The sequence below is a fragment of the Xiphophorus couchianus genome, chromosome 8 (genome assembly GCF_001444195.1).
Source record: "Xiphophorus couchianus chromosome 8, X_couchianus-1.0, whole genome shotgun sequence".
Lineage (NCBI taxonomy): Eukaryota > Metazoa > Chordata > Actinopteri > Cyprinodontiformes > Poeciliidae > Xiphophorus > Xiphophorus couchianus.
This window is the reverse complement of record NC_040235.1, coordinates 15,457,208-15,479,398: the sequence shown is the minus strand read 5'-3', so window position 1 is coordinate 15,479,398 and position 22,191 is coordinate 15,457,208. Positions and strand designations below refer to the sequence as shown.

At 39.0% G+C, this 22,191-nt stretch overlaps 1 protein-coding gene across 2 annotated transcripts; it reads right to left on the bottom strand.

Annotated features, from left to right (window-relative positions):
• Positions 1-511: 511 nt before the first annotated feature.
• Positions 512-21,292, bottom strand: rfx3 (regulatory factor X, 3 (influences HLA class II expression)). 2 transcript variants are annotated; one of them, XM_028025254.1, is made up of 17 exons: positions 21,152-21,292; positions 14,788-14,903; positions 14,607-14,695; positions 12,785-13,043; positions 11,093-11,167; positions 10,638-10,819; positions 10,414-10,533; positions 10,207-10,331; positions 9,435-9,550; positions 8,854-8,969; positions 8,588-8,742; positions 8,408-8,505; positions 8,160-8,309; positions 7,871-8,079; positions 7,630-7,783; positions 7,444-7,486; positions 512-6,662 (listed from the first exon to the last, which is right to left on the bottom strand). In XM_028025254.1, the coding sequence occupies exons 2-17, from the start codon at positions 14,896-14,898 to the stop codon at positions 6,382-6,384; spliced, it is 2,283 nt and encodes a 760-aa protein (XP_027881055.1). In that variant the 5' UTR covers positions 14,899-14,903; positions 21,152-21,292; the 3' UTR covers positions 512-6,381. The 2 variants fall into 2 exon arrangements, with proteins under 2 accessions (XP_027881055.1, XP_027881056.1); XM_028025255.1 differs by having other exon boundaries at positions 12,785-13,040.
• Positions 21,293-22,191: the final 899 nt, after the last annotated feature.

Genomic DNA, 22,191 nt, shown 5'->3' with positions numbered 1-22,191 from the left:
GTTCGAGTGGCTAAATAACATCAAAGTGGCTGGAATTACTGACAAATTTGGGTAATAGCCTTATCTTAACAACAGCTGGAAAAGTGTTAAAGGAACTGCGAGGAAGTGTAAGCCATAATGCCAAATATACATTTGGAGGTTCTTGTGAGATGACCAGACTGAGGTGGTTTCAGTATTACTTTGCTCATTAAAAGTTTAGTTTTCTGGTTTGTTTTGCTCCGCATGATCACCACGTATTCAGATCTCTGTTAAACACATATGGCAGTATTTTATACACTTTTGCTACCTTTACAGTTATAATTCTGTAAAGGTAGTGTTATATATATATATATATATTAAACCATAAGTTGAATGCTGTAAAACTTCCAGAATACACTACTTCATGCTCATCTTAACAATATAATAAAAGCTGAATATGTGGAGTTTGAATGACATTGGTGGTTATATGTATGAATAAAAAGTAATGGGCCAACCAGAAGATGCGCGTTTAGTTACGAGACGGGACAATGGGTGAACAAGAAAACGTTTATTTACTGCAAAGACAAATCACAAATTTTTAAGGAAACCAACACTAAGAAGCTAGCCTGAGCTGAGATCTGAAATATTCAGAAAACAAAACTACGTGTCTTAATAGTTTCTATCATCATTAATACGACACACTAAATGATAACGTCCTTGTAAATATAAAAGTCCCCCAATCGTCCTCGTTTTTTTCTGTAAAATACACAACACGCGTTGGTTCGCTTGCCAATTTGAGAATATACATGTATGAAGCAAACTCAACACAGAAAAAGAAAGTCACGTGAAGTTTGTATATATTATATCAGGTACTGTTACATTATCCAAAAAGGGTGAGAAAGTAATCACAAAAAGCACTAAAGTCAACATATCCGATAAAATATTCACTAAATAAACAAATAATTAGGAAACAAATAAATAGAACTTCTCTTTTTAGTTTGATATACACATTTTGGTGAATTAAAAGGCTTCTCCAAATGCCGCCGCTTGACGCTTGTCCCAGCATCGAGCAGCGTGCTACAGATGGCCACGACTCACCAGACTGTCAAATGGCACCTAACGAATCTCAAAAACAGGTCACAGCATTCAGAAAATATCATTGGACAAAGAAGAAATCACAATCAGAAGAAAACATGTCTCAGAGGAGGGTTTTTTTTTTTTCCTTTTTTTTTTGTACTAAACGGAAACTCTCCTGGTGCTTTTAACACTTCTATACATCAACAAAGTTTGTAGGTTCATAATGTTTCTGCAGTCTTTTTTTAATTGGCAGCCCCTGTCCAGTGTGATGACTGCTGTTTAGACCAAGTCTGGCCAACCTCGGACGCAGTGGCCAACGAGGCCATCTGCTGCAGCTGGGGCGAAATGAAAGGCACCGGAGTTTTCTGTGGTTCAGTGAAGCTGTTATTTCGTTTATGTGGAGGAGATTCTACCGGATTTCTTTTCAAGCGTAGGGATTTGGAACCGGATTGTTTATCCTAACGACAAATCAAACACTATACCACTGGCAGCAATAACATCAGGCAGGTTTCAGTTCAAGAACGATACAGGTGCATTTTTAACAAATGAAGATGAAAAACAAAAGTTTATTTAAGCATAAACACATAATGATGCATTGTATTTCCATTAACTTCGGTGATATCTTACAGCCAAAGAAAACACAAAATTCGGTTTCTCTGAAATTTGAAATAGTACATAAGATCAATTGCTTTAAGAAAGAATTTTAAATACAGAAACGTTAAACTATGGTTTCCAAAATCATGGTGAATACCACATGAAGAATCTGGCTTTTTCTGAGTGGAGTCACTAAGCTAAGTGGAAAAGTTAAGTGGAAGAAAAAAGTGTAATAGAAGGTATACAACAGGCTACAACTCTCACATTCCTAAGCCATCAGTGGCCCAAAGCCCTCTTTTATCAAAGGAAATATGTAAACTTTAAATGTCACTTTGAAATTGAAGTTCAGCGTAAAGTTTTCAGTGATTATTTGAGGAGCCATGTCCTCTGCTAATGTGTTATATTTTGTTTAGTCCAAAGTCAAAGAGCCTAATGGAGATACAGAGTCCATTTTCCAGGAGAATTTTGTTTCTGTCCACACTGCCAAACATTTTAACACCTGCTTTAATGGGCATGGTGTCGCTGCCCTCGATTGGTCAGCAAACGGACCTGGCCTGGACCCTACAGAGAATCTAGGGAGGATTTCTGAGAAATTATCATTTTTCTGTTTTTAGCCGTAAGATAAAACATGAAAATTAACAGAAATAAATGCTTGAAATATCTCAGTGTTTGATGAATCTATGAGTTTTAATTTTTGCATTTAGTAAATAAAAAACACATTTTTCAATAATTTTCAACATTTTTTTTTTTAGATGCACCTGTAATCTGATTGAAAATGAAAAAGGGGCGGAGACGGTTAGATTGGTGAGAACAGCATATCCAGCAGCTGAGCTCCACCAGAAAGCACTTCAAATTTAAAGAGCACACAACTGAGATTGAAACAAAACAAACAAACACCGTTCAGGCACTAAATATAAAAATCACGATCCACATTGTTTGGTAAAAATATATGACAAGGAAGCTGAGATTAATTCAAGAACAGCAAAAGAAGAACTGTAACCATGTCAGAGACAAAAGAAGGTTTTTATAACTTAAACCAATATTGAGGGCCTTTTTAAAAGTTTTAAATAGAGTAGTATTCTTTAATTCAGTAAGTTGAGAGAATGTGGAGATTAAACATTACAGTTTTTAATTTTCTCATCTTTTAAGCCAGTCTCCAGTTATTGCCTGAACTTGAACAGTTTTTTAAAGAGTAAAGTGGGTACAAAAAGGTTAGAAAGAAAGAAAAAAAAAAAGGCCTTCAAAGCATAGTTCATTTGTCTTTTCGAGACTTTCAACAATCCCCAACAAATAAAACTAAAAAGCCAGATCTAAGTGTGGACAGTTTCTAGATCTGGTCAAATATTTCAAGACAGCGCGATCGGAGTGAGAACCTGGCTTCCTTTTCAAAACTCCCCCAACAAACAAAAACACTGCCGAGTCCGCTGACTCGCTAACGTAAATCACACAATGTATTTGCACTTTCCCACCCTATTCAATGTTGAGGCCCATCTAAGTTGCACAAGAACAACAACAAAAAAAAAGTCAAGCCACCTGTGCACTGTTAGCAAGACAAAGGTTTGTAATTACAGCAAATACAGTGCTATTCCCCCTTTTCTTTAACACAAATATTCAGCCTACAGAGAATACAAAGAATAAAACAAAACAACCGACTTTCTGCTCTTTCTGTACAGTAGGTTTGCACTTTGCAGTGGGATAATTTCTGATTTATCGTCAGATGCCATTACATTGTACTCATAAGCACTTTAAACAGAAATGCAATAAATATCAATAAATAAACATTTTGTGGAGAAATGTTACAGACGATCATTTAGAAAACGGCAAAAATGTGTTTAGCAACAAAACAAAAATTCCACATAGAGGTTAATCTCAATATTCCCCACAACGTAGAAGGTAGAACAGTTCAAGTATAGTTGTAGTCTAAAGATTCAAAGGTCACAATACAATGCCTGGCAAAAGTATTTATGCCTCTTACACCAATTCCACATTTTGTCGCATTACAAACACAAACTTCTTCATATGTATTTGGAATTTTATGTAATCCACTAAAACAAAGAGGTGCATAACTGAAGTAGGAAGAAAATGATAAAACGACCCACAAGAATGTGTGTGTTCACCCTGATACCCCTCAATGATATCCTGCAGCTGATACGTGAGTTTGTTTAAAGACAAACTCTGGTCCAGTTGTGTAGATGTGGCGGTTTGTTTATGGTGTGAATGGGATTTGACACAGCTACCATCTTTTGGCTGCAACATTGAGCCAAACGCCTTCTCATAGTCAGGTTTACATTATGGGACGCTGCAGAGTAAAAAAACTCAAACAAAACCCACGAGTCTTTTTTGTAAAGCATAAAGCCGCCATGCAACATTCAAAATCATTCTGCATACTGTTCAGATAATTCTTGCATGAAATAGTAGCCAGAAACACACTAATGATTTTTACCAGCTCAGAACACAGTGACTGCTTCTTGTATTTGCATTTAGGTTAAACACTTACAACCAATAAACAGACTGAATGTAAGTTTAGAGCTTTTTTTTCTTCTAAAAGTTAAACTCATCAAGTGATTTGGACCAAAGTAAACGAGCTACAGGTGTGAAAACACCTGAAAAGAAGAATGGGCCGAAAATCCAGTCTTAAGATTGTCAGAGCTGGTAGAGTAAAACCCAATAGATATGCAGCTCTAAATGCAGCAAAAAAAATAAAAAAATCAGCTTGATAACAATGCTGGCCACACTTATCAGATCTGTAAACTTCACCCCATCTACAATTATGCACCAATTTAGGTTTTGGAGATGTCCAAACAGAAAACAAAGTGAAGTATGTCGTATTAAGGTTTCAAAATCTGAAAGGAGGCGAGAATATTTTTGCAAGGCGCTGTAGTTCCCACGCTGTTCATATTTCACAGTCAATGAAGTAATTACAGATGAGCTACCAAAAGAAACATTCACGTCTTAACAATCGGATCAAACACGTAAAAAGCAACAAATATATGTAGTGTATCATCATTTTATATACTATACATATATATATATCTATATATATATATTTATATCTCTGAATATTAGAAAATATCTACTTTTGGTCCACTGTACAAAGATGGTCTCTAAACAGGGAACAAAGGGTTAAACATTTTATGGGCTAAAAACTGAAATCAAAGTACATCAGAGGTGAGAGAAAAGCAATGCAGGTTTTCTCTTCGTGTTGAGATTTGTGCAGTACAGTGGTGTGTGTGCATTAAGGTTTGGTGACTGTGCTGCACGCATCAAAGGGTTGGCACCACCGGTTTGAGGTAGGGTGACTGATGGATGTGTTCCCAACACATACACACACGCGCACACACACGCAAGCACACGAGATGAAGGACATATGAGCACATAAAAAGCACAGCGCAGACCCAAGAAAAAGTCAAAGACACACACCCACGCAGACACACGCTCACTTCATCCGATGACAAAGGCTAAATGCGAGAATAGGCCTCGAGAAGGCAGAGCGAGGGCAGGACAAGGCTAAAACTGTGACTGTTACTCGGATAGGTTCAGAAGTAAAAAAACAAACAAAAAATCCCCCCCAACAACAACAAAGAACTGATGAGCCAGCCCAAATCCAGCCACGAGTCACCAGAAACCAAATCTGCGGCTGGGCAACCTCAGTCAGGACTATGCGGACGAGCTGCATTTAAGGATAAGGCACTATGATAAAGCCGAGGTACATTAAATCCCTGACATTCTATATAGATTTTTTTGTAGTTTTAGTTTTTTATTCTGCGTCGCAACATGGCACTGTGGGACAAGGAACAGCATCCGTGTGGCATCGAGAGACTCACGCTTAGCCTCCTCTGTTGGTTGAATTTTTGGTCCACTGCAAACGTAAGGAATTTCATGAAGTGAGAAACTTGTAAAAGCAGGGGAAAATGGCTGCCAAGAGTCTTTCAAGATCACGTCACGTAAACCACATTACGAAGCATCTAAAAGGCAAGCACTATGCACGCGGTGCATAAAAAAAGCTCCCCCCGCCCATTTCATCCCGATTCTCATCTGTATACACAAAAGCAGCAGTACAGTTTTTTTTTCTTCTTCTAATATCACTAAAAGATGCAAGTGTTTTTGTGCAAGTGGCTACCATATAACTGTCAAACTGACGTTTCCCCATCATTTCTAGAATCCACAAACTGACCCTTTGTTGTCTAGCTACATACAATACTCAGAAACGTCTCGCTCAATCGGAAGTCTATCAGCGTGTAGACAGAAATCAGAAAAGACAAAGAAATTCCATGAAAAACAAACCACAATGATAGCACCATGAGTTTGGAGTAGTGTCGATCGAAAAGAACAGCAAAACTATGTACAACAGGTGGAGATTTTGAGTGATTCAATGCATTTTGCTCTACTGGGACTAGTGACATGGATTTGAGCTCTGAGACATCAGCAGTTTGAAGGAATAAAACCCGTCTGTGTGGACAGACAGAAGCATTAAGTCAAGTCTGAAGAGGAAACATTTAACGGCGCACTCGAGTCCCTTTTCCTCCAGGTCCCTTCCACAGACTGAACAAGGTGACTACACATCCAGAATCCAAACAGACAAGGACAGAGCACATCCTGGCCGGAGTGTCACTCCTCCACCCACTACGCGGGGTAGACCGCAAACAGAGACAACGCATGTAAAAAGATGCAGACATCTAGACGTAAAGGGAGAGATGTGGAAAGTAAGACGGTAAAACTAGGCAGACAAGGTGAAGCTGTGCCCTTTGACCCTCAAACGGAGGCATAGGTGTTGCCTGTGGTGCTGCAGTGGCGGATGGTGGGAGTCCCAGCAGAGGGCGTTAAGATGTGTTCAGTGTGGTCCTGCAGGGGCTGCTGCAGCGAGTGGAGGACACTGTGCTGGACGACACCCACCACAGGGTGGGACCCGTCCTCGAGCGCCCCGACCTGGATCACTTGGATTACCTCGTGCTCCGGCTTCTCGCGCTTGGCGAGAGGTTCTCCAGAGTCCTCTGTGTCCTCTTCCAAGTCACTGTCCATCCCGCTAGTTTCATCTGGACAGGGCAAAGTAGTACAAGGAGAAAAAAATAAAAAAGTCCTTCAGCCAAATACTCAGCGTTGTGTTCTTGAATCTAATACTTCAAACAAAGTTTACAGAAAACATTAAAACCCCTGCTGCAGCTGTCTGATTGAGTTTTATGGAGAACTGTGCAATAATCAATGTGACTAAAGACAAAGACATGGATGAGTTTCTCAAGATCTTCCTGGGAAATGAATCCTTTCTTCAGAAAGAAATATTCTTCAGATAACAGAAGACTGACTTTGACATTAGCTTCCATGTGTCTTTGAAAGTTCAGTGCAGAGTCCATCACTACACCCAAATTTTCACAAGTTTTTAGCTCTAAAACCTGAGGCAGCGTGCTGAAAAACATGTCTGGTTTGCTAAATATGTTTGTGTAGATGAGGTTTCTGTCTGGAAAAGTCTGTCATGTTTAAATGGGAAACGTATAGGAATCTAATTTCTGCACGTCTTGCTACATTTTGCTTGTTTCAAAATGTAAGTCCTTGGACAATGCGTATTGTCCAAGGACTTCAAAAGTAACATTATTTTGGTCTATATATCTCATTTTAATATTCACAGCTTGCCTTTCTGTTTATTATACTTGTGCATTCTCTGTATTCTTTTTCTCTTAGCCTTGAATTTCTTGTTTTAACACAATTAGTTGAATTAAATCTGTGTGGTCAAGTCTTCAGACATCTTTTGGTTAACAATAAGCAAAGTATACGATAAAGTGGAGCCTATTGTTTTGTGCTTTCTAGTTATTTTTGGCTTACCTTTATCAATGCTAGCAAGGGATAAGGTGTGGAGGTTGTCAAACTGAAATAAGAGAGTGATAAATAGAGCATATATTAGTGCTTGGTAAAGATGTATCCAAAACAGATATTTAATATCAGTAATGGTAGATTAATAGACAGATTCCTAGGAGAGAGAATACAATAGAGCAGACGCTGCAGCTGTACCTCGCCCATGACTCCTATGGGCGTTTCTCCAGTAGCCTGAGCCACCCGGTGTTCCACAAGGTAGAACATGTATTCGTCATACAGGAGGCGAATCAGGTGGAAGGAACCGAAACTGGCAGCACTACGCAGGGTCAGGTCTCTGATCACCATAGAACTACACACAAAAAAGAAAACACCTTAAGGCTTTCGTCTCAATGCTGTAAAACCTGAATGAGACTGAATGTTTGAGGCCTTTCCAGACCTGTAGAAAGACCACTTCAGCAGGAATTGTCGAGCTGCCCTGGGGAAGCTGGGCCGGTGCTCGTAAGGCTTGAGCACCTGGGTGACCACGTTGTCCAGCCAGGCTGCCCACTGCTCCAAAGAGCTCTGCTGCTGCAGGGTGGCCTTGAAGTCCTGCTCCAAGTGCTGGACCACGCCCTCCTCGCACTGGCACACCCAGGACGCCTGCTCCTGTACGGCAGCAGGAGGAACAAACCGGGGATTTAGAAAAGACACGTGTGATGGAGACAAGCGCTCGGAACTGCTCAGACCTGTACGTTGGCAAAGTCAACGCGGTTGAGATCACTCAGCATCTGGTTGATTTGGGATGTGTTCTGCAACACAGCACGTGCCGCCTGAGCCAGGTGGTTCAACGATGTATATCTGCGCAACGTTTGCGCAAAGGCACTAACAGCGGCAATCTGCGACATGAATGCACACAGCAGCTCAGGTTATGGACAAATAATAACTTCAAGGATAAATTTAACAAATTTACTATAAATATTACAGCAAAGTGCACCTTGGTCTGGATCATTCTCTGTGGAATGGCATTCATGGCATTACTAAGCCAACCTTCCAGGCTTTTGGCAAAGTTGCGAATGGCTTGAGTCAAGGCACCTGGGAGCAAAGGAACCGCAATAGTTACTATCTGACAAGCTTCATCAGGCAAATCTGAGAGGTGTCTGTGACTGTGGCTCACTGGGAATGGGTCTCAGGACATCAGGAATCAGGATCTCCACAAGGGCCTGGTACATTAAATGGTCACAGGTGCTCATCCACTTAAGAACGGCCTCGTTCCTGCACAGCGCAAAAAGCTGTGCTCGAGGGAGCCGAACTTCGATCTCGCTTATGCTGCTGCAGACGGAGCAAACCTCAGTTACAAGTCATTCCTCTAAAACAATCTGATTAACCTTGAATAAATGCAAACCTATGCAGCAAGGCATGTCTCAAAGAGCCAGTCCCCACCTGTTTTCTGTTATGGTGGCGCCCTCTACTGTGTCAGGAGGAGAATAACGCCAGAACGTCTGCCACAGCTTCTCAATTAGACTGAACTGGAGGTTGACAACAACATCCAAGATAGCCTGAAACACATCAAGAAAAATAAATTCTAACTGCAATTTTTTTTTATTAAAAACTTTATAGTTTAAGAATACAAAAACTTTTAAATGTCTTCATATTAGTATTTTTTCAGCTAAATGGGATGAACATCAAGGGAGTACTGACTAAACATCAAACTATACAGAAAACACTAAGCTAGAAATGTCTACAAACTAAATTTTTTATCTAATTAGTCAATTGTTTAAAAAAAGTTTGATATTTTTATTATTAACTGCTTTTGCTATTAAGGTTAACTTTATGACAGAAACCAAACTTAGAGCAAGGACAACAAAATAAAAAAATAATCCCTGAAAATAATTTAAATGATTCTACTAAAGCAAGATCATTAAAATTAATAAGCCAGACCTGTTCATGGGTTGCTCATCTTTAAGAAAAGTGTCTAGATTTGCTACCCTTTCACAGAAAACAAAGACTCTCCTTTGTCTAACCTCACAGTGCTCTCTGTAAAGGGACTGTAGAGCTTTCACATCCTCTGAACTGATGTTCTCCATATTGCTCTGTCCCAGGTCCAGCTCTATAAAGTCAGGGAGTGCCCGCGATGCATCTGTTGGGAAAATAAAAATTGTATAAGCACTACATGACTCAAAATGAGCCGGAGTCACAATATCTGTGAAAAAAAAACTAAGAAAAAGTTCACCCTCGCTGCTTCTGTTAAATGTTTGGCCCTCTATGCAACCACCAACGCTTATAAATTATGGCCCTGGCCCAGTCAAAGCTCAGATATTTACCTGATTCAAAAGCTGTGCAAAAGTTTAATACATGGAAAACTCAATGAACTGAAGCTAATTGATCTACCTAACTTTCCCACTTAGTTTTTCTATTTCAGCTTCAGCATTGTTTCATGGTAGAGGGGAATATGTTGAAAGGTTTAATTAAGTTTTTAGAACCTGGTAAAGACCAGACCATTCTGTTGTGACCTCATATTAAATAGTTTTTTTACATAACATTTTATCCCATTTGTTTCTATACATTTCGAATTCTACATATCATTTTAAACATTGCAAATTACGTTTCGCTTTGTTTACGATGACTGATGTCATAAAAGGTATGTGACAAACTAATTTCCCTCTTGGGGAAAGTAAAGTATCTAATCCAATTTAATGCAATTAGACAAATCATTTTTGTTCCTATGACTGATGATTATAATTATCTTTAAAAAAAAACAATTCAGCGATTTAGCTTAGTTGAAAAGCTGCTGACCTAGAAACTGCTGGTGGTGCTGGCTCTGTGCAATGACTGTCTGCTCTGCCGCTCCAGGATGGTGCTGCCCCCCACTTGTGTAATTGTCTCCGGAGCCACTGTCGAACTTCTGCACTGGCTTGAACCTGAAACCACATGGTAAACCTTATTATCTCTAACCTCTATGATTTGTATCACAGCAGGTGCTGCAGGACGAATGTGTCCTACCTCTGTTTCTGCTGAACAGGTTGCTGCCTGAGCGCCATGTACTGCATGTCTTCTTGAAGTCTGTTGAGCGGTGAGTCTGGTTTCACTCGTATACCGTAGTAATGGTATTTTGAGTTCCCTCTGCAAAAACAAAACCAAAAAGGAGTAGATGTACAGCAAAGGATTTAAAATGAACTTGAAAAGACGCAAACTTAAATATTAAATTGAGACAAAAGAGAGCCGACCTTGTCCCGAGGCGCCTCGTACGGAGTCCCATGAAGATGGAGCGAATGAGTTTGCCAAAAGATGCTGCATTTACAGGGTCTAGTTTCTGCTCCTGGCAGTGCCGCAAGTAATGATTGTAGAGGGTGGACCGTGGTAGACTAACTCCCTCTGCTGTCTCATAGTTGTCCAGCAGCCATTGGAGCTACAAGAGGGAAAGATGTACCTTTTAACTCACCTTTGTATACCACTTAACAAAAAAACTTCTGGTTACATTCTGTAAATTTGATGCTGCTCCTTGGCAGCTTTGCAAAAGCTTCTATTGCAGCCATGTTTTTGAAAAGCAACACTAACATAAACCTGCGAGCACCACAACACACGTGGATCTACAAAGAGGAGAAAAGGGCAAAACAGCAAAAGAGGGAGACTTGCAAAAGTTCAGGTTAGGGGAGAGCGTGCGTTTAGGAAAGTAACTTACATGGCTGTTGAGCAGCGAGCTTCTCTGACTGGATAAACCCTCAGATTTTTGGAGCGTCTCAATCGCCATTTCAATCTGATAAACCACGAAGCACAGGACAACAAAATGTAAGAGGGGGAGGAAATCAAAACTGAAGCAAGAAAACTAAAGAGCTCATTCAAACCTTACTGGCATTACGCAAAAAAAATAAATAAAGAAAGTCTAGTAAAGGTCCCAAAGCAAGCACCACTAATCCCAAGCAGAGCAGGAATACTTGACACTTGAAGAACATTTTTTCCTACGTAACAAAATATAAACAAAATAGCTGGAGGGTTTGTCAAAAGAAAGTACAGCGACTTTCAAATCTAGAGATTAGGAATCAAGTCATAAAAATGATCTGGTCTTGACGGATTCTAAAAGTATGCAAGTCTAACCAAATGTGTTCAAAACACATAAAACACCCCAAATCCTCAAAGCAAAAACAAAGACAGTGAAAAACAAAGACAAAATTGTCCATGCTGCTCCATCGGACTTAGAAGAAAAAGTAATAAGCTAGTTGTTGCAAAGCGATTGCACTTGTAAAAATAATCAGTAAACCTGACCCATCTAATGCTGATGTATTAAGTTTGTGCTTCCACAATGCCAGGAAGAAGAGAGATCAGCAATCAATTGTTGCTGCCAATCAATTACTGCCATGTATGTACTATCAACTTTGATGTACTTCTTTCCGCTCACAAGGCATTCTCACCTTTGTTTTGCTTAATAAATGATAAAAAGCTTGAAATCTGTTGCGAGTATATCACATTTCAAGTTAGACCTTTAGTCATTTTAGAACCTGTTAAAAGACTAGATCAGTTTTATCCTGTCCTGATGCATAAAAAAACACTTCAAAATATGTACCATCCTTTTAAAATGCTTAAACAAAAGATTCATCAAGCACACACACACATGCAGTTCGTTTGCAAAATCCTGTAGTCTGTGATCCCTCAGCCGTTGCACTTAAGAGTGTCTCAGTCGTTAAAAGAAAAATCTGCTGAAATCAGTCTGCTAGAGTAAACACCAAGTCTTTTCACTCCAATCAGAACTGTGAAAATAGTGTAATGTGTCCCCAGGTTTAGATTATTATTTTTTTGTTTTGAGCAAATCAAGGTGATTCTGAACAACACTACATAAGTGGTGCTGAAACTTCAGTCATCCAAATTACGCTCAAATTAATATCAGAGCGTAGCCGTTGTGTTGAGTATCTGAACAGAACATTAATTAGGAGTGTTTGCATCTGAAGACTGATTCTCTGATCATTCTGCCACTCATCTTTCATGTCACAGCACCTTATTTACTATTTACTCCCCCACCCCTCCAAACAGCTCAAATTAAAAATAAACATAAAGCTTGTAGGAAAATGTCTACAGTAGTTAGTATCAGTCAGATGCAGCCTTTGTAGTTTACTGAATACATGAACACACAAGTTTTAATGTGAAGGGCCATTTCCAAGACTGTTAAACTATTCTGGATTAGAAAACAAACACTAATGCAGAATAATGGAAACGACGTCTAAACTGATGAGGGCAGAAAGTTTTTATTGATTTATTTTAATTCAAGGAATATGTGAAAGTTGCTGTAAAGACATAACTATTTAGAAGTAAAACACACATACACAACCAAGCACACAAATGTTTAAGTTGTTTAAGTTCCTCCAGGTGCCGTGTCACTTACAGTGGCTGGAGAGGCTCGTGCTGTCTGGGTGGCAGGATGGGGTCCAGCGTTGTCCATCAGGTAGGCCCCAGAACTGCTGCTGATTACCTGACCCCCTGCCATGCCCATGCTCATCCCTCCAGTGCTCCCCCCTCCGTTGTTGGTCAGGCCATGAGACGTCACCACAGTGGACACCTGCGATGAGCTGCCCTGTGTGTCAAAGTAGCTCCCTCCACTGTTCTGGCTGTAGAGCTGCGGCTCTGAATACGTGTAGGTTCTTCTGTTCAGAACAGAAGTCGATAGTCAGACAAATACATTGTTATGATGACCATTCAAAGAACATCAATGCTGTTAGGAAATTATAGGCTTTTCAGAAATGATAAACACAACTTCAGTGGGTTCATATCCTGGTTATTGACCATTTATCTGCTAATGTCCCTCTTTCTCGCATAGATGTACTGACTGAGTCACATAAAAGGTCAGCGTGTAAAATACGCATTTATGCACATTTGGGCATTGGCTAAAAATGTCATCACCCTTATTGTATTGGATTATGCTTTGGTTGCAGCAAACAAAGCATTGGCAAGGGAAGCAGAATAAAAAGGTAATTTATTTTTTCAAAATTAAACTTTAAATTACTGTCTCTTAAGTACTCGTACCTTTTGAACCTTAGCTCAGTTTATCAAGTTTCAGCCACCATAAATCTTAATATATTTTGGTTTGATTTTATGTAACAAACCAACACCAAGTAAAGTATAATTAAAATGGCTTTTAAGCATGGTTTTTAAATTATAATTTATTATATTTATATTCAGTCCATCTGAGTCAACACTTTATAGATCCACCTCTGGCTGTTGATGTCTAAACAAACATCTCAAGCTCAGTCTAATTGAATGGAGAGCATCAGTGAACAGAAGAAAAGAAGCATCCATTAAACATTGTTTCCATGTACATGAGGGGGAAAAAAAGTTAATGTTTTACAAAAAACATAACTTTTCAAAAGCTGTCCACATGCTTTTCTTTAAAATAGTTTAATTGTGGGGATTGTGTCCTTAGAATGACCAAACAATACAATTCCGTATGCAGTCCAAAAATCTGACCAGAGCACATGTTTGCTGTTTCTCCATGATTTTTTTACAGTCCCTTCCCTAAGGTCTTTCTAAAACAATTGGGCAGAAAATAAATGCATGCCACACTTCTTTTTTATTTGATAAAAAAAAATTCTCCAATTTTTGTAAGACAGTCACATTGTTTTAAACAACCAACTATTGAAAAAACTTGTTCAGATGTTCACATATTTTCTCCATGAATGCAGATCTCTAAAAAGCTACAGTAGACAGAATCTCTCAAAGGGGACGCAATATAAGGAGCGCATGCTTAAAGAACCTGTATTATGTTCACATTAGTTTGCTGCTTGCCCATCACCCACCAACTCCCCTTACATAAATGTTTCAATGGGTAGCAGAAGTCTGTCTGTCCGTGTTTGTGCATACACTGATGTGAGTGTTTATCACAGTAGGAAAAACACAGATTGGGCTTGTTTGTCGATTATGTGTGTAACCTTGTTTTTCAGACCCAGGGGAGCCTTTTATAGAATCGCCACTTCAAAAAAAAACTGGCCTACTTGTGGTCATGTTCAAGGAACTGAATGCAAAAAGACATCTGACTGTACCCCTCAAGAAAGAAAAACCAGAAAGATGAGATAAACAAAGGACAACTCTGCTTGTCTGCACCGTCATGTGCTTGTGACATGAGTGATCACTTGAAGAAAGAAGGAAAAAGAGGGATTCAGGACTGAATTTTAAGATGTACAAGAGAAGAGCTGGGAAACACCTCAACTCACATGTTGCCGTTGGTGTAGACGCCACTATTTTCCTCCACATACTGCACCTGTGTTGGGTAAACATGCTGAACCTGTTGAACAGTCTGCGCCTGGCAAAATAAGGTGCAAAAGCTTGAGATTACTCAGCAAAATTTGGCTAAAAATCTGCAAACGTGCAGGTGAAAATTGAGCCAGGACGTACCTGCTGCTGCTGAACAGGCACCTGCTGGGTGGAGCCGGTAGGCTGGACAGGCACGGTGGTCTGGAGAGAGACAGTGGAGGTGGAGTCAGCGCCTGCTTCAGGGGTCTGCATGGCGCCTGAAGGAAAAAGAAAACAGACCTTCTGTAGGGCTGATAATAACTCACACAACTGTTAACCTGCAAGCTTCACAGGTGAATCAACTTTACAGTGTAATAAAGACCGTATCATGACCTTAATGCAGTAAAAAGCTAATCCCTGATAACCAATAAGAACTTTTTTTTTTCTTTCACAAATACTTCTGCTTCTGGCTGCTTTTCAAATACGTCAATTTAAATGAAGCAGTTGAAAAGCAAGTCATTAAATCTGTGACAGCAATACCAAAGCAAATACAAACTCGACGCCACGTCGACTTCCGTGCACCAAAAGTCAGACCTGTCAGGTGTTACATAAGAAAATATTAGCATATAAGCAATTACCCATGTTTTAGTTTGCTCAGGATGGCCAAATGAGAATCTAATCTTGGGAGAACAGGAAACATGGAGTGTCACCATAAACCTCATCTGTTTTGTCCAAATCAATGCCAGTAAAAAAGCGGCTCGGGCCAACTGCACCTAAACACTCGTCTCTGCCCTGTGGTACGCAATGTTCTCAGGGACTCATGCATCACCGACACATGGTCTTGTCTCCACATTCGCAGCCATAAAACAAGTTAATATTTAACTAACTCTAAATAGATGCTGCTTCGCTTTCCTCTGCTGCGCCGCATTTTTACAGGCTCAACATCACTTCTGACTAAACATCGTGAACAAAAACTCTCAGAGATGTTTGTGTGTTCCAAATCTAAAAAAAAAAAAGAAAAAACCCAGCATGTCTGTGATATAATTACTTATCCTTGTTCAAGAGAACACATCTGCAGGGAAGGACAAGCGGACACACTTAAGGTTAACCCGTGTCTGCGAGTTAATAATAGTGTGGCTACCATCACCCATTCCTTCCAGGGAAAGGCCATCTCCTCCCCATCACAGTTTCCATGAACAAGCCTCTCTTGGTTAATTAAGCTGGATCTCCTTAGAGCTCTAAATCACTCCTGGGACAGCTCGCCCCTTTCCATTACCTTCACTACTGCACCCATTTTTGCAGACTTTTACTTTGTTCATGTTGGGGCAGCAAAATCAAAACTAGTTGTGACCCGACAGCAAATGGATTTAAAAAAGAAAGAAGTAAAAATAGGGGAAAATAGTACTTTTTATAGATCAGTCATCAAGGCAACATCTTTGGAACAGTTTGAACACTTTTGGGAAGTTATCTAGTGGGCAAAATCTACCTTCCTGTATCAAGGTATATGTAGGTTTTACACAGCAACAGTTTCAAAACTGCTAATATTTCTCTGTCAGACCATTTCAACGGTTTAAAGTCATTTTAACAGAATGCTAGTGAAAATAATAGAGTGATTGCAGTTTTCTCTGGTTGGATGAAATGGCCCCACCTCCACCTATTGCTAGCTGGTCAGCTAGCTGAAAGAGGGCTTTTCACAATATTAGAAAGGAACAAGAAATTGCTATATTATCGTTGAATATTATGATGACTAATAACATTCTAATCACTTTTCCATCATAATGTCTATACATCTCTTCTTGAGCTACAGTATTTTGGTCGCTAAGACATTTGTAAGGTGTGGGAACAAAAGGAGGTGAAAGCCCTTTCAACTGGCTAAATATTGGCAGAGTTTTAATGGATAGTTAAACATTGCGGCCAACCAAGTATTCCTTTGCAATATCAATACTAGAGCTCCACCACATTGAATTGCAACAATGTGTGCAAAAATGCATTTACACAAAGAATAATCTACATAATTCATGTTTGGCCAGTATAATGTCTTTCAACTTCCATGCATGCAAATTCTGCAGGCAAAGAATGAATTTATCCTGTTGGATAATAAAGTCTGCAGAGTTGTGGCACCATTGTAATCTTTTAGTATATATATTTACATGAATACTTTTATTATTACTTTAGTTATTTATTACTATCGAAGCCTTGCAACAAAATTTCTTCTAATTTGTAAATTTTTTAAATGTACAACTGAATGACAATAAACTCTATGTCTATAAAGTTAAGTCAGGTAAACATGGGTTAGTTAATCCTAATCTATATCATCAGAAAAATATTCAGCAAAAGTATTGCAGCTACATGTTTTCCTAATACGGTTCATAGTTCAGTATGCAAAGCACAGCAGCATGTTCAATTTATAAACCCATCTGTTGACAGCGTACACCTCCCAGCATGAACAAAACAAAATCCGATGAAGATCAGGGAGATATGCTTTGATACAGACGTAGGAGTAATCTTGCTCTTCCTTTCTATGTCTACCAAAGAACCTGCAGGACATTTTTTCCTCTATCTTTTAGTCATAGTCATTGGGGCTAAAACACAAAAGACATAAAATGCAATGCAATTTGCAGTTCAGGCCACAAAGAAAGCAAGAAATTGTTATCGGCTAGAGAAAAAAACTTGAAATGTGCATCTATAATTTATTATCTAAAGTTATCAGAGCTTGACAATCTCATTACCTGCCCATCCTTTCTGTTGCAGTAAAAAAAGGTATCAGACTGTTTTCCGCGGGGTGGAAGTTCATAAATAACTGTGACAATTCTCAAGTTTTGAGAAGACCCTCCTAGATCAATTTGATGCCACTAAGAGATACGAAACATTTTTTTTAAAACTTTGTGCCACCCTTCAAACCTGAAACGCATAACTGCCAACATCTTAATACAAAGAAAAGAATCAAAGGGAGCAGAAAATTGGAATTATATTCCAGAGTGTAGTTTGAAATCTAAAGCACATGGCCCCAGCCGAGTCCATCTAATTGAGGAAAGGAGCCCCTACATCACAGCACACCCTTGTTGCCTCACCTCAACCCCCTTCACAAAGACATGCACACACACACCTCCTGCCACACCATTCAGGCACTCCCTTGTGGCCCACTTAAATGCCGTGCTCCACTGAGCAAGTGCAAGCCCTACAAAGACTCAGAGGAACAAAAGCCACCAAGGAGTGCAGCATTTTGCCCTGAGTTTCCTCCCTTCAATTTCTCCTGCTTACATCCCAGCCCCAAAAAAAAAAAAAAAAAAAAAAAAGAATCGTGAAGCACAAAAGGTTCACAGTCGCAGCTACCAGAAATACAAAGGACTACAATTTGCCTAAGTAATGATCATGCATGACAAAGTTGGAGTGTAATGAGTAGCGCCAAAGACAGGCAAGTACGTGAACAAGACTAGGTGCATCAGAGATAAATTTTTCTTTTTTTCCCCTCCAACTCACAGTGACTTGATCAGGTGTTTGTATAGCAGCAAAGCAGGTGGAGGGAGATGTAATTTGGAGCTGAAGAGGTGGAGGGTATGCAAAGGAGTGTTTGTTTTGATGGGGGTTTAAAATGACAAAGAAACCTGTAAGTGAGTTACAATGCAAGGCGTTCTAATGCTGATTTTAATGCAAGAAATTTTGCATCGGTATAAGTCACAACGCAAGACAAATCTTACCGATTTAAATTAGACTGTGTGTGGAATAAAATGCAAAAAAAAAGAATTTATTATTACAAGTGGTAAGAAAGAAAAGACCTTTAAATAGATGCATGCTCGTCACTGCAGGTTCTACAGATGGTTCATATAGATATATTTTTTTCCCTTAAATGAACAATTTACATATCCATAAGGAAGGCTGTGGAAAACTACAAAAACAAACATGCAGCAAGGCCATGAAACTGGCTGGTGGAATAATTGAATTAATCAGGCCCTCTTTAAGTGATTGGAAATGCAACAGGATCCAGGCAGCAGGTGGCATGGTACTATTTCTGCCCTCCTGGACTACAGGTAAGTGGTAACATGATCTGATAACTGGAAGTTCCTAACATCCTGTTTTGTTTGTGTATGTGGTCCAGAGGGGCGGAGGGGTGACCCAATTTAGCTTTGATAGGTGTCAACAAATGAACATAATTTCCTTGGACATTTTGATTCAGTTATAAATGGCTCCTGTGCCATTAGGTCCAACTAAACAGGTGTTTCTCCAACAATGAGCAGCAACATGACTCACACCTCAGATCATAACTACTTGTTCTTTGTTTACTGTTAAATAGCTCTTCTGTTCTGTTGAGGACAGATTAAGATAAATTGGGACGGTCTGGAGTCCCACACCAGTGGAGGTGCACCTGCTCTCTCTTTCCTTCCCCTCATCTTGCAGCACACACACAAACACACGCCCGCATGTGCACACACGCACGCATACACATCTGTTTTCCTTCCTAATGGGAATCAGAGGGTTGAACAGGTGAACAATAGACCCAGTGGACCCAGGCAAGAGTAAATGTGATGCAACACTGAGAAACCTGCTCTAAAATAAGTCAATCAATCAATAAAGTATTACTATTAAAATAATGAAATAAGAAAGAAAGAGAAACTGGATCAGAGTTTAACACTAAAAGTTAGGGAAACTTAAATAAAATGTATTATTCTGTTTCGAGAATAACAGAGACATCTTGCTCAAAAGGTGTTGAATTTTGATATTTATCATTCTAGGTCTACATATGTTCAGAGTTTTCAAACTAGGTCATAAATCACATTTACTTGCTTGAATTTAAAGATTTATCTATCTATCTATATATATATATATATAATGTTTAGGGGGAAAATAGCCCTTGGATTTTGGGCTACTAGAAAGAGAAAATTAGCTTATTTAACAAAGTTTAGTTTGAGAACAGTAATTCTGACTTAAACCAGTTGTATGCAACATTTAAAACATTTTTTGATCTTTAAGTCAGACAAAAGGGAAAAACACATTGTAAGAGTATAAAGTGGAGATGAACTGATCAAGCATTTCCTGTCGTATACTTGTTTCCTTTTTTTCCCTGTTCTGATCCACCGATTCAGATTTTGATCAGTTTTGATTTTTTTAAGGGTACTAGCACATAAAAGACCAAAAAAACAAAAGTGCTACAGATATTTTAATAGCGGTGGTCGTTTGAAATCCAACACAAAATGTGCTAATTATGAGATCCTTCCCTTTCTCAAAATATTTTCCATAACCTTGATTTGTGTTTTATTATAAACAAAAAATGGCATCCTGTATATCGTGTAGACTGATGTGTAATGAATGTGTAAAAGAATAAAGAAATTGAATAAATACCATAAAAAACAAATCAATCTGACTTTCTCTTCCTGATCACCAGTAAGAACTGGTGAAGGGAAAATTGGCCAATTCCAATTGACTGATTGGTGCATCTTTATTATTAAATGAACTAAACATTTATTTATGAAATTTTTATTCATCTTTTATATACATTTTGACAGGCTTAAATGTAACCTTAAAAAAAACTGGGATTTGTAGCAATTCAGATTAATCTGGGATAAACTGATATAAGTGATAAAATGTTCCCCTCTCTTTTCAAAAGTGTAGGCTAATTTCCAAAATTGTAAATAAGTATGTATTTATAGACATATCAAGAAAATCCGCATTAATTCAAGTCATATTTTATGATAAACTGCAAGGCAATAATCACGTTAAACAGGCTATTTGTAATTTATGCAACTCGGGATAGATAAATTATTCTCTGAACGATAAATATGGACAAACGTGAATTAATTAGGGCTTATGTTCCACTGCACAACTTAGCCCTGTGTTATCACAAAGCTTATCACAGCCATCTGATTCCACAAAGAGGGCAGATGGAGAGCTAGCGAAGCTATCTTGGTGCCTAAGACAAAAGGGAAAGTAATGGCTTAGCTATTGTCAACCAGTTAGTCAGAGCAGGGTTAGCTCGCAGCACTTTCCCGTCGCTAATCGCCGTGGTGATTTCGCCCGGTTAACAAAACGCAAACCACTCGAAACTCCAACTTGCAATCTCACCGCCACATTAGCCCCCAAAATGGAATACCCAACAAGCATTGTGAGGAAGGCATCGCTGGCGTTAGCAGCCTAGCAACAACAGACACCTGCTCCTGCTCCAGCTGACCAGTTAGCATCATTCACTAGCCTGAGAAAGCTGCTACCACTCAGCATGGCAACTTCAAACGGGAATATACGCCTACAAAATACTCCTCTCTCTAACTACATGCTATATTAAAGCTCTCGCATGCAGTTTCTGCTCTCCCACCACAGTAAGTATCTACAGGAAATCTTAGCGAGCAGGCTAACACGTTACAAAGAAACACCCTCAGCTAGCAAACTACCCCAGCTATTATCCAGCAGCAGACAAAACACAAACCAGAGGCGCTTCTAAATCTCCTTCAAAAAGCAGCGACGGGACAAACCAGTTGCGTTGTGGCTAACAGACACACAAGCAAACAAACAAACAAAAATTTAGTTTGAAGCAAACCTGAGCTGCGGACTGGTTGATGAAGATGAGGATGGTGGAGGAGGTGGTAATGATGGAGCGAGAGGTTGTTGTTGGTGGGTTACAGTCGCCAGGACTACGGGGACTATGGCGTTGCCTCACTGGGCAACAGTTGCTATAAAACTCATCGGCTGCGCGCAACCTTACCAGGCAGGTGGGAGGGGATTTAGGCGCGCACATAGGCTAAATATATCTATATATTCCTTCAAAGAAATGTATTCCCTCAAAAATACAGATGTTTTCCTCTTCTGTACGAATATGTTTCAATGATTGAGAGGGTTTGGCCATTGAAACACGTTCAATATATTTTAAAACATGAAGAAACAAAATCAAAAATATGTGCATAAGAAATGTTTGGGTGGCATAAGATTTTTTCTGTTGTATTTTTTCCTACTCTGCTATGACTATGATTTGGCCTTTCTGATAAGGATTCATCGTTATTTTTGCTTTGTGCTCTGGTTATTTATGCTGATTATAATCAGAGATGGGTAGTATCTAGGTACATTTACTCAATTACATTTACTTGAGTAAATGTGTTTTATTGAACAAACTTACTCACATTTATTGGGAGAAAGCACTTTTAGGAGAAGTTTTACTTCACCGTACTATTTTTACTTTTACTTGAGGAATATTATTAGAATCTTTGTAAAATTTCTGGATATTGTAACAATTACATTACTGTAACTTCAACAAACAAATATGTTTTAATCAAAAATGCATCAGATACAGACATACATCTAGATTTAAAGTGAGGCCTCTTGTTTGGACACAAGCTTTGTTGTTCTAAGGTTATTTCCTACCTGTTTGGTGTGCTGGGTCATTTTCAGATAAAAAAAAGATAAACAGTAGATATTTTCATTGGAATTTATCCTCTTCTAACATATATACAATACCTAATATAAGTATTGATTTCAAAAGTACATATTGAACAAAAGATTTGGAAAATTGTTTGTTCTGTTTCAATTAATTATTATTTTTATTTTTGAATGTTATGTTGTTTTTTCTTTAAAGTACCAGCATTT